The following is a 12611-nucleotide window of genomic DNA, read 5'->3' on the forward strand; positions in this document are numbered from 1 at the left end:
GCGGCGTCCGCGCCGCGCCGGAAGCCAGGCGTGCCGCACGAGCGGACTGCGTGCGTGCGGACGTACGTGCGTGCGGACGTGCGCACGTGTGAGCGCCGCAGGGCAGCCAGCCGAGCGCCGGGCACCCCGGCGGGGAGGGCGGGGCGGGGCGGGGCGGGGCGGGGAGGGCGGGCCGGGCCGGGGAGGGGAGGGCGGGGCGGGGCGGGGCGGGGCGGGGAGGGCGGGCCGGGCCGGGGAGGGGAGGGCGGGGCGGGGCGGGGCGGGCCGGGGAGGGGAGGGCGGGCCGGGGAGGGGAGGGCGGGGCGGGGAGGGGAGGGCGGGGCGGGGAGGGCGGGCCGGGCCGGGGCGGGGAGGCCGGGCCGGGGCGGGGAGGCCGGGCCGGGCCGGGCCGGGGAGGGGAGGGCGGGCCGGGGAGGGGAGGGCGGGCCGGGGAGGGGAGGGCGGGCCGGGGCGGGAGGGGCCGCGCCCGGGCGGCGCGCGCACGCGGAGGGCGGAGGCCGCGCTCCCGGGCCGCAGCCGGTGCGGGTCTCGCGGGCCGCAGCCGGTGCGGGTCTCGCGGGCCGCAGCCGGTGCGGGTCTCGCGGGCCGCAGCCGGTGCGGGTCTCGCGGGCCTGCGCCGAGGTCGCCCCGGCCCCGGGCAGCTGGCTTCTGGGGGCGCCGCTGCGGGACCCCGTAGGGGGACGCCCCCCCGCGGTGAACGTCACCCGGCGCCGCCACCAGCCGCAGACCGCAGCGCCCGCCGGGACGAGGACGCGCCGCGGAGAGGCCCGCGCCCGCCCCGCGCCGGCCCCGCGCCGGCCGCCGCTCGTTCTCCCCGCGCCCGCCCCGCGCCGGCCGCCGCTCGTTCTCCCCGCGCCCGCCCCGCGCCGGCCGCCGTTCGTTCTCCCCGCGCCCGCCCCGAGCCCGGCCGCCGCTCGTTCTCCCCGCGCCCGCCCCGCGCCGGCCGCCGCTCGTTCTCCCCGCGCCCGCCCCGCGCCGGCCGCCGCTCGTTCTCCCCCGCGCCCGCCCCGCGCCCGCCCCGCGCCGGCCGCCGCTCGTTCTCCCCCGCGCCCGCCCCGCGCCCGCCCCGCGCCGGCCGCCGCTCGTTCTCCCCGCGCCCGCCCCGAGCCCGGCCGCCGCTCGTTCTCCCCGCGCCCGCCCCGCGCCGGCCCCGCGCCGGCCGCCGCTCGTTCTCCCCGCGCCCGCCCCGCGCCGGCCGCCGCTCGTTCTCCCCGCGCCCGCCCCGCGCCCGCCCCGCGCCGGCCGCCGCTCGTTCTCCCCGCGCCGGCCGCCGCTCGTTCTCCCCGCGCCCGCCCCGAGCCCGGCCGCCGCTCGTTCTCCCCGCGCCCGCCCCGCGCCGGCCGCCGCTCGTTCTCCCCGCGCCCGCCCCGAGCCCGGCCGCGCGCCCCGGGCGCAGGACGCCGCCCCTCTGCAGCGGACGGCTTGCGGGCTCCGGACGGATCCGCGGCTAAGCAGATCCGCGCCCCCGCCCCGCCTGCCGACAGCTGTCAAGTTCTGATTGCAGATGTTTTTCACATGAGTTTTCGTCCAAAGTTGAAATAATTACTCCTCTGATGTGAAACACACATAGAATTTAGGAATGGACAGCGTCGGGTGGTAGAGCACTCGCCTCCCATGCATGAGGCCCTGGGTTCGATTCCTCAGCACCACATAAGCAGAAAAAGCCGGAAGTGGCGCTGTGGCTCAAGTAGTAGAACACTGGCCTTGAGCTGAAGAGCTGAGGGACAGCGCCCAGGCCCAGGGTTCAAGCCACACGACCAACAAAAAACGAACAAAGCCAGGCGCCAGTGGCTCACGCCTGTCATCCTAGCTACTCAGGAGGCTGAGATCTGAGGATCGCGGTTCAAAGCCAGCCCAGGCAGGAAAGTCCGTGAGACTCTTATCTCCAATGAACCACCAGAAAACCGGAAGTGGCGCTGTGGCTCAAGCGGTAGAGCGCTCGCCTTGAGCTGAATTGCTGAGGGACAGCACCCAGGCCAGGATTTCAAACCCTATGACCGACAAAAAAAAAAAAAAAAAATTATTTTCTGTAAAAAGGTTCTTGCATTATTCCTATTATTCCTACCTACTCAAGATTCTGAGATCTGAGGATTGTGAGGCTGAGATCTGAGGATCATGGTTTGAAGACAGCTCTGGTAGGAAAGTTCATGAGACTCTTACCTTCAATTAACTACCAAAGGCTGGTAAAGGGGCTCAATGATAGAGCACTAGCCTTGAACTAAAGATCAGAGGGACAGTGCCCAGGCCCAGGGTTCAGGCCCCATGACGTGCGTCTGCACACACACAAACACATTATCCAAGGACCACACTGAAAACTCCTGGTGTGAGTCACCCTGTGTCTCTCCAGGCTCTTTTTCTGACGATGGTAGTTGTGCTTTACCAAGGCTAGCAGAGGTGTGCAAGCCTCGGGGGGGCTGAGGAATTCACATCCCTTCTCCATGCCCACCCCATGCCTCTGCCTGGACTGCGCAGCCCACTTCCTCACGCGCGCTGTCCCTCACAGAAGTGCCAGCTCCCTCTGTGCAGTGGCAGTCCTAGCTGGGCCTGGCAGTGCAGACGCTGCAGGGCCTCAAGTGGAGAGGACCCATTTCCAAACACTGCTGCCCCCTGGGTGGGGCAGAGCACTGCCTCGAGGAGCTGTCTTTACCTCCGAGGGCCTGAGGCCTGGGGCTTGGCCCTCAGGGCCATCCGAGCCACTGTAAGGACCTGGCTGCCAGCAGCTTAAGTGAGGGAGAGCCCAACTGAGTGTGCAGGGCTCCTCCATCTGTCCAGACTCTTCACTGCCTCAGTTGACCTGCACCTGCTGCTCAGTCGCCCCTGACGCTCACACGCTGGCCCTATTTCTGTCCACAGAATTGTGACCTCCCAATTCCCACGCAGCTATGTTCCTCTCTAAAGGGCTCTGCAGCCTGCCTGATTGCACAGCCTCACTCCGCTCTTCTCAGATGCCCTGTGAGGCACACACATGCCACTGGAACACCCTTGCTTGCACAGACCAGGCCCTATGCTTCACAGGCAGTGTCTCCCCTCAGAAAGTGGCTGAAGCCCCGGTTCTCCCAGGTAACCCCCCAAGGGCGGGACTTGCTCCCACACACAGAGAGCCTGTCCAGAGCACTTGACACTCCCAGCGTGAACCTGACTTACTGCCTGCAGTGATTTTTCACAGCCCTTTAAGAGTTGAGGTTTTATTTTTTGCCAGCCTCAATATTCTCCATCCTGTGAACCTTAAAGGCTGTCTTACTGGACCATGTTGTCTGCATTCCTGGGCCCACAGACTGTATGATTTTGGGGTTCTCAGAGCCGTTCCCAGACAGCTCTCTCGTCTTTCTGGGCCACCCCCTCCTTTCCCTGCCATTTGAGAGCAGGATTTTACCAGGAAATGGATGCTTCTGGGCATCAGGTTCAGAGTCGGTGGCCTGAAGTCCTCAGCACTAAGGTGGAACTTTTTCCAATCAATGATCCTGTCCAGGGTCTCCTTTGCATCCTATAGGTGCTATCTCCAAAGCAGACTTGTGGTAGGTGACCAGGCTGCCCTTAACAATGGTCTCCACCCCTTTGTGCCTGTCTTCCCCTAGACCAAGGCAGGGGTGCTGGCTTCTCAGCTCCTCGGGGAAAAAAGGCCCGGTGCTGGGTGCCCGCTACTGGGATGACAAACACCAGGACAGCAGAAATGTGAGTGTGTGTTCCTCTCAATGATCAAGATCACTGAAGCCAGGCGACAGTGGCTCACACCTGCAATCCTAACTACTCAGGAGGCTGAGATCTGAGCACCACGCTTGAACAGCAGGAAGCAAGCAGGACTGGGTGGATGTGATGGGGACATGGCGCCGTTGTTCAGAAGCCAGAACAGGAATGAATGGTCATTCTCTAGGATTGTTTTGCCCCACTATCCCTGGGGCTGGAGTAGCCACAAGGGCAGTGAGGAGTCAGCTGGGATTACAAAGGAAGAAGTGTAGACACCAGGTCATTTAAGGAGCACTTAACAGTGCTGGTTCATCCTCCATCAGGTAGAGGAAAGGGCGTGTGCTTCCTGGTAGGGACCGCAACCCATGATCAGGGCATCGAATCTTCATGGCCTCACTTAGCTCAAACCTGCTGTAGGCTGATCTCAGTCAAGGCCTCTGAGATTTTCAGCCAGAACACAGACAACTGGAGGGAACTCATGGAGCCTGACTACAGGATATTTACCCCAAATACCGGCCTGAGGAGCATTATGGTTATGTTTTGCACACCTGGAGTACTGAGAAATTTGGCTGGGGTAGACTGCTGATCCCACCATCTCCCAGAAGAGCAGCAGCTGCCTTCTCTTCCCCAGGAAGTTTCTGAAGTGGAGCTTGTTCCTTGTAAGAAGTCAAGCAACACAGGTAGAGTTTGTGCAAAAGGCTGCGACCTGGGAGAGGCTCAGAGCGAGCTGGAGCAGACAAGTCCAAGGCTCTTGATTAACTGGCACAGCTCATGTTTAGGAGTGGCTCAGGTGGTGGAGTTTCAGCCAGGAACCAGACATGCTAAGGCAGTGGCCCGAGTTCAAGCCTCACCACCGATACAGAACAAACCTGGGGGCTGACTGGGTTTCAGGGACGCGCACTCAGCCTTGCCTGCCTTTCTGAAGTTGGTACTCCATCATCTTCGGGTGGTTGTATGTAAAAATACCCTTCATCCTTCTCCCGTCCGGGTGTGTGCGCGTGTGTGCGCGCACGCGCGCTTGTGCACACTCAGGCCCAGGCGCTGTCCCCAGCTCTGCTCAAGCGAGCACTCTACCACTTGAACCACAGCTTTGGCGATGAGAGTCTCACGGACTTTCTTGCCCCGGCTGGCTTCGAACTGTGATCCCCAGGTCTCAGCCTGCAGAGCAGCTCGGGTGGGCCGCCGCGGGCGGGTGATCAATGGGGGAGAGGGAGGGGGGGGAGGGGGGAGGGGGGCGGGGAACGGGGGAGGGCCGAGGGCTGCGCTCCAGGCCTCCAGCTCGCGCCCCGCCCTTCTCCCCGCCCACCCGTCCCGAGAGGACCCGCCCCACGCGTCACCCAATCCCCGAGCGGGCCCGCGGCGGGCGGGGCGCCCCTCACCCAATCCCCGCGATGATCTCCGCAGCAAGGTCACGCCCCTTCCCGATCACCACCCAATCTCCGTCCGAGCCTGCGCCGGCCCCGCCCAGCCGCGGCCGCCGCGTCTGCCGCCCGTCCGCGGCGGCGCGCGGCCCCGCGGGAACATGGAGGAGCTGCTGCGGCGCGAGCTGGGCTGCGGCTCGGTCAAGGCCACGGGGCACTCGGGAGGCGGGTGCATCAACCAGGGCCAGAGTTACGACACCGACCGAGGACGGGTGTTCGTGAAAATGAACTCCAAGGCGGGGGTAGGGGCGTTGCCGGGGCCGGGGTCAGGCCTGGGGTCAGGGCCGGGGTCGGAGTTAGGCCTGGGGTCGTCAGGCCTGGGGTCAGGCCTGGGGTCAGGGCCGGGGTCGGAGTTAGGCCTGGGGTCGTCAGGCCTGGGGTCAGGGCCGGGGTCGGAGTCAGGCCTGGGGTCGGAGTCAGGCCTGGGGTCAGGCCTGGGGTCGGAGTCAGGCCTGGGGTCAGGGCCGGGGTCGGAGTCAGGCCTGGGGTCAGGGCCGGGGTCAGGCCTGGGGTCAGGGCTGGGGTCGGAGTCAGGCCTGGGGTCAGGGCTGGGGTCGGGGTCAGGCCTGGGGTCAGGGCCGGGGTCGGAGTCAGGCCTGGGGTCAGGGCTGGGGTCGGAGTCAGGCCTGGGGTCAGGGCTGGGGTCGCGGTCAGGGCTGGGGCCGGGGGCCCAGCTCCGCCCCGCGCGGGTGCGGTTCCCTGACTACCCCAGAGGAGCCTTCCCGCTGGCCGCCTTGCGGGAGACAGCGCCTGGAGGGAAAGAAAGGGCCCGCCTCTTCAGTTATCCTGGAGGGGGGGACGGGCCCAGCTCCGGCCTCTGGCACCTTTCTGACTGTCCTATGGTCGGGGAGGACGGGCCTCAGGCCCCGGCCCGGCCCAGGCCCAGCCCAGCCCCCAGCCCAGGCCCAGACCCAGGCCCCAGGCCCCAAGCCCCGCGGCCCAGGCCCAGCCCCCAGCCCAGGCCCAGACCCAGGCCCCAGGCCCCAGGCCCTGGCCCGGCCCAGCCCCAGCCCAGCCCAGGCCCCAGGCCCCGGCCCAGACCCAGCCCTGGCCTCTGGCACCTTTCTGACAGGCCAGAAGAATGTTTGAAGGGGAGCTGGCAAGCTTGGCCGCCATTCTGAAGACAGGCACCGTGAAGGTGCCCAGGCCCATCAGAGTTCTGGATGCCCCTGGAGGAGGGAGTGTGCTGGTGATGGAGCATTTGGACATGCGGTCTCTGAGCAGGTGTGTTTTGACGAATCCCCTCTGGTTAAGGGGACTTGTTCCTCTGTGTGGTTCCTGTGGCTCCTTTGTTCCTAAAGCTTGTACTTGGGACCACAATTATTATTTTTGTGTGTGTACTGGTCCTGGGGCTTGAACTCAGGGCCTGGCCGCTGTCCCTGAATTTTTTTTGCTCAAGACTAGTGCTGTACTACTTGAGCCACAGCTCCACTTCTGCTTTCTGGTGGTTAGTTAGAGATGAGTCTCAAAGACTTTCCTGCCTGGGTTGGGTTTGAACCATGATTCTCAGCTCTCGGGACACTGAGATTGTAGGTATGAGCCATCAGCACTCAGTTGGGCTTTTGAAGAATGTCACTGAGAGCCTTGACTCCATATATAATGGTTCTGCAGAACGGGCAGTGTGATTCACTGGTAGCCAAAGGCAGAAGAGAGGGATCTCCAAACACGGTGATGGAGGGTGGGGTGCAAATTCAGATAAGGCTGGAGAAAGGTGTGTCAGATAATCTGCGCCCTTCATCCCCTCTTGATTAAAAACGGACTGTCCTTAAAATGTTCACAAGCTTTGTGTTCCTTGAGCTCTTTCGTATAGATGTGGCTCTGCCTTTTGGGTGTCATGTGTTGTGTTTTGGTTTTATAGTCATGCTGCTAAACTTGGAACCCAGCTTGCAGATCTACACCTCGAGAACAAGAAGCGAGGCGAGAGACTCCTGAAGGAGGGAAGCACTGTGGGTAAGGGCTGGATGGATTGTAGGAGACCCCCCTGGAGGAGGACACACAGCCAAGTGTTTGGTGATCTGATAGTCAGATCTGTAATGATGCCAGAACGTTCTAGAGCAGTTCAGTGAGCACCATGGATGTGGCTGATGTGTTGTAAACGTACTTGGAAGACAGGAAGTCACTGTTGGACTTGGAACTTCATAGCATTACCCTTGCTTTCCCCTCTCACTCTGCGGAGAGGCTGGAGGTTTTCTGGCTTTCTGAACAAAGTGAGTCCTTTTAAGCACTGTGTATTCTAAGTACGTGTCATTCTTGAGACTGGGTTTGCTCACAGCTGGCATTCTACCACTTGACACACCTCCAGTTCCGTTCCTGAGACTTGCAAAGTCAGCCCTCAAGTCTGACCTAGCTAGAGTTTAGTGTGTTGTTATACTGTGGGAATTTCCCACTGTTTTCATCTCTGACAGTTGGTAATCCACAGGTCTCCCTGTGCTGACTCTGCTGGACTGAGCTGCTGATGCTGGCCTGGAAGGCTGCGGGCCCTGGCCCTGTGAGGGCAGACTGAGAGGCCCCAGCACACTTCCAGACTGCATGGAGTCCAGTGCTGGGATTGTCTGAGTTTGAGCAACTGCATAGGATCGAAACCATTTCAAAGCTAATATCCACTTTGTAGGCCATGTCACTACCGAGAACTGTTCTTTCTTGATGGATTAAGAGGTCCATTTTTTTTTTCTTCTCTAAAGAAAAGTCATCTTTTTTTTTTTTTCTCCTCAGTACACTGTTGTCTGCTCTGAGAGCTGGCGTCTTTGGTTGTTAAGTCTGCCCAAGGAGTTTCTGTTCTGAGTAACCAGAGAGTTAGTGGAGACCAAGGCCCTTTTTTGTCTCTGGGTAGGACATGAGGTGTCCCCTCCACCTCCCAGCTGAGGTCAGGCTTCGGTGCATCTCTGAGCTCCACGAATGGGAGCCCAGGGTCTCCTGGCACAAGGAAACTAACTGTGATCTTTCCCTTTTCCTTTTGGTGTGCCAGGGAAAGGAGGAGAGCAGGTGGACCAGCAATTTGTGGACCAGTTTGGGTTTGATGTGGTGACATGCTGTGGCTATCTTCCCCAGGTGAGAAAGAAAGTACCCTTTCCTTTTCCTGTGCAATACTGTATGTCGTGGCTTTTTTTTGGTCGTGGGTCTTGAACGCTGGCCTGGGCGCTGTCCCTCAGCTCTTCGGCTCTATCACTTGAGCACAGTGCCATTTCTGGCTTTTTCTGCTTATGTGGTGCTGAGGAATCAAACCCAGGGCCTCATGCATGCAAGGCAAGCGCTGTACCACTGAGCCACCTTCTCAGCCCTTGTCATTATTCTTAAACAATGCAGTATAGCAGATGCTTAATACGTTATATTATTAAGTATCATAACTAGAGATGATTAATGAGTTCTATGCAAATTCTAGATACCACTGTGTGTAAGAACTTGAACACCCGAGTGTTTTAGTATGGAGTCCTGGCCTAGTCCCTCTGGCAGACCAGCTCAGCAGTGATGCAAGATGGTTTCTGGGATGGTTTGGGGTTTTTTCATGCCAGGGCCTGGGCGCTGTCCCTGAGCTTTTTTACTCAAGGCTAGAGCTCTACCACTTGAACCACAGCGCCACTTACAGCTTTTTTGGTGGTTAATTGGCAATAAGAAGAATCTCACGGACTTCCCTGCCTGGACAGGGAAGTGGTCCTCAGATCTCAGCCTCCTAGGTAGCTAGGATGACAGGCGTGAGCCGCCCACACCAAGCAGGCTTATGGTTTTAAGGTTGGCTTTGATGGGAGTTCTGCTTGCTGTGGGGTGGGTGGGACAGTGCTTTCAGAGGGTAGGCTGAGGAATTGAGGAAAGTTCTAGGGGTTCCTGGCAGGCACATGTCGGAGGGGGTTATCTGCAAACCTGCCTTGGGGTCCTCAGTGGTGCCTTCTGGTCCGGTCCACTTCCGGGCACGTCAGCAGCACTGCCCGTGTGCATACACACGCGCGTGCACACGCTTGTGTGTGGGGTCCTGCGTCCTCCGGGTCACGTCCTGTTCTGTGGGCTGCTCTGCTCGTGCCTTCCCTGTGAGCACCGTCAGTGCTCATGCTCTAGGCAGCCATTCTGGGCATCTTCTGGAACAAGGTTCTGTATGGCTTTTCTCAAGGTTCTTCTCTGGACAGGGCCATGAGGTAGACCTGAGCCACGGGTAGGGCAGTCTGTCAGCTCTGTTTCTGTGGAGGATAATTGAGAGGAAATGTGCCGGTGCTCTCAGTCTTGGCCCCAGAGCAGGTCCTGCCTGGGCTCTGCCTCCCACTGCTCCTGGGAGGGGTCCTGACCTCAGCGGCCCGAAGCTGCTGCCTGGCCCCTCACCTCTCAGCTCCTGGCGTCTTTCCACTTTGGGAGGCTTGCAGGGATTCGAGCTTCCTTGGAGCTCGCTTTTCCCTGGTGAACTCTGTCCTTTGTTGTCACTTGTGCAGGTGAATGACTGGCAGAAGGACTGGGTTGTGTTCTATGCTCGGCAGCGCATTCAGCCCCAGCTGGAAATGGTGGAGAAGGAGTCTGGGGACCGGGAGGCCCTGGAGCTCTGGTCTGCTCTGCAGGTGAGGCAGGCTCCTGCTGCGGCCCAGTCCAGTACACGCCTCACGTGGCTCAGTGTAAAGAGGCACCAAGGCTGACCGCTCCTCTGAGCCTGGCTCTGAACAGGAAAAGGGGTGCTGTCAGTGTCCCCTAACCCCTCCTAAGCTAGGCGTGTCTGAGCCGTGCTTAGAACATCTCCATCTCTGCGTGCATCTGTGGCTTTGCTAAATCTCTGCCTTCTCCCTGCAGCTGAAGATCCCTGACCTGTTCCGTGATCTGGAGATCACGCCGGCCTTGCTTCACGGAGACCTCTGGGGAGGGAATGTAGCAGAAGATTCTTCTGGGCCCATCATTTTTGACCCAGCTTCTTTCTACGGCCACTCAGAATATGAGCTGGCTATAGCTGGCATGTTCGGTGGCTTCAGCGGCTCCTTCTACTCGGCCTATCACAGCAAAATTCCCAAGGCCCCTGGATTTGAGAAGCGCCTGAAGTTGTATCAGCTCTTTCACTACCTGAACCACTGGAACCATTTTGGATCGGGGTATAGAGGGTCCTCCCTAAACATCATGCGGAATCTCATCAAATGAGCTGTCTTTCCTCTGGACGAGGGGTTTCGAGTGTGCCACGCCTCAGAGCCAGGCCTACCACACTGGGACCAGTCTGGTCAGGACCGGTCTCCTGCCTGTTTGCCACATGGCTGGATTTGTGGAAGATCAGGCAGTGGCTTTGCCTTGAGCCTTGTAAAGTGTGTGAATCTGAGGAACCACCCTGATGTGGTTCACCTTGTTAGGTTCTTGGCTGCTTAAGGCCACACTGTCCACGCTCTGCTTCAAAGGTAGAGAGCCGAGTGACGGTGTGGGCGTCCAGTGTACAGGAAAGTAGCCAGGGCCCACCCACTTCCTGCCCCTCAGTCCAGCGTCATCTCTGGGTGGCTCTGGCGCTTTATAAAGCATTAAGACAAGTCCATATGGAACTGTCTTACTAGAAGTTGTGAGTAATGGTCAGCTCCACAGTCAAGCACATTCCTTGTCTGTCCATCGTTTCCCCAGGCTTCTGCAGGCAGGGTGGGGAACTGCCCGCACCGCAAGCCTTTGGGTAAATTGGATGAATAAGAGCCTTGGGTTATTTCTGTATTGCCCCAACTTGCATGCTCACTAGAGCTTAATAAATTGTCAGGCATTCCTTTAAAACTGCAAAATGAGCATTGAAATAGTTTTGTTTTCTCTCCGTTAGTATTAAAAGAATAAGAAATTTCATGAGTGACCTTGCTGCTACTAAATCACTTTGTCCAAAAACTTTATTAAACTCTCAGTGATTTCATTGATAAATATGCCTATGCTTCCCATTTAGCAATTCAACATTTTATTATTTATTTATATTTATTTTTTGTTTGGTTTTGGGGCCTGAACTCTGGGCCTGGGCGCTGTCCCTCAGCTCTTCAGCTCAAGGCGAGCGCTCTACCACTTGAGCCACAGCGCCACTTCCAGCTTTTTCTGCTTTGTGGTGCTGAGGAATCAAACCCAGGACCTCATGCATGCAAGGCAAGCACTCTACCACTGAGCCACCTTCCCAGCCCCTCACTAAACATTTTAGCTGTTTACTCAGAAATTCTGTAGTACATAGATACATAGTACATAGATACAACTTGGTTTTTGTTTTTTGTCAGTTGTGGGGGCCTGAACTTAGTATGGGGGCTGTTTTCTGGTGGCTCATTGGAGATAAGAGTCTCATGGTCTTTCCTGCCTGGGCTGGCTTTGAACCATGATCCTCAGATCTCAGCCTCCTGAGTAGCTAGGATTACAGGCATGAGCCACTGGTGCCTGGACTTTTTTCTTGTTTATGTATGACAGATCAGGCCCCTCAACAGAAGTCAGACTGATGCTACTGAGCAGCTTTAGTCGGAGGAGAAAGAAGACTTGGAAGAAGTTAGGATTCGAGTTCAGACCTAGTCGTGCCTAGACCATGTAACCAAGGTTTTAGCTTTCGTGCTCTGACCCTGGGGAAATGGATAACCATGTATCTGTCAGCACAGCAGTATGTGGATCAGAGTGGAGGCCAAAGTGGTTCTCATTGATAACAAGGGAAAACTCACCCCAACAGGGTGGCCGAACTGAGGCTCAGGTGATGACCTCAGTGAGTGTAAGGAGAGCACCGTCAACACTGACACAGCCTCAGAGAACACATACTGAGGTAGGTAGGTTGTATTTTGTCAGTCATGGGGCTTGAACTCAGGGTCTGAGAGCTGTCTCGAGAATTTTTTTTTTTTTTGCTCAAGGCTAGTGCTCTACCACTTTGAGATAATTGGAGATAATTCTTCCCAAGCTGGCTTTGAGTGGCTAGGATTTCAGGTGTGAGCCACTGGTATGCAGCTGTAGAGTTTGCCAGCTTTTTAAACGTTTTTGCAATATGGGGCGTTGAACTCCAAGGTATGGTCCTGTTAAGTAAGCACTAGCATTTGAGCCATTCCTCTAGGTTTGTGTGTGTATTTGTGTCATCACTGGGGCTGGTACTCAAGGCCTGACACTATCAACTTTTTTGTTTGTGGCTAGCTCTCTACCACTTGATCCATGTTTCCAGTTATAGCTTTTTTTTGGGGGCCTGAACTCTGGGCCTGGGCGCTCTCCCTCAGCTCTTCAGCTCAAGGCGAGCGCTCTACTACTTGAGCCACAGCACCACTTCCAGCTTTTTTTTTTTGCTTATGTGGTGCTGAGGAATCGAACCCAGGGCCTTAGGGATGCAAGGCAAGCGCTCTACCACTGAGCCACCTTCCCAGCCCCAAATGTGTTAACTTTGAGACCTGTGTGAGGCTCCATTCCATGAAGACCTGTACATGTTGCCTGCGGACACGCTTCTCAACATGGCACCATACTATGTTCTAGACTGGCTGAGCTGCAAGAAGTAGTGTAAGGAAGGTTGTTATTTTTTTTTTTTTCTCCTGCTTTTGTGGTACTGAGGAATTGAACCCTGGGCCTCATGCATGTGAGGCAAGCACT

At 58.2% G+C, this 12611-nt stretch overlaps 1 protein-coding gene across 1 annotated transcript; it reads left to right on the plus strand.

Annotated features, from left to right (window-relative positions):
* Nucleotides 1–5165: 5165 nt before the first annotated feature.
* Nucleotides 5166–10946, plus strand: LOC122122413 (ketosamine-3-kinase). The gene is made up of 6 exons (XM_042696576.1): nt 5166–5347; nt 6178–6329; nt 6964–7055; nt 8071–8153; nt 9518–9640; nt 9867–10946. The coding sequence occupies exons 1-6, from the start codon at nt 5207–5209 to the stop codon at nt 10203–10205; spliced, it is 930 nt and encodes a 309-aa protein (XP_042552510.1). The 5' UTR covers nt 5166–5206; the 3' UTR covers nt 10206–10946.
* The last annotated feature ends 1665 nt before the right edge of the window (nt 10947–12611 follow it).

Source organism: Dipodomys spectabilis, unplaced genomic scaffold (assembly GCF_019054845.1).
Source record: "Dipodomys spectabilis isolate Male_0828 unplaced genomic scaffold, ASM1905484v1 ptg000208l, whole genome shotgun sequence".
Lineage (NCBI taxonomy): Eukaryota > Metazoa > Chordata > Mammalia > Rodentia > Heteromyidae > Dipodomys > Dipodomys spectabilis.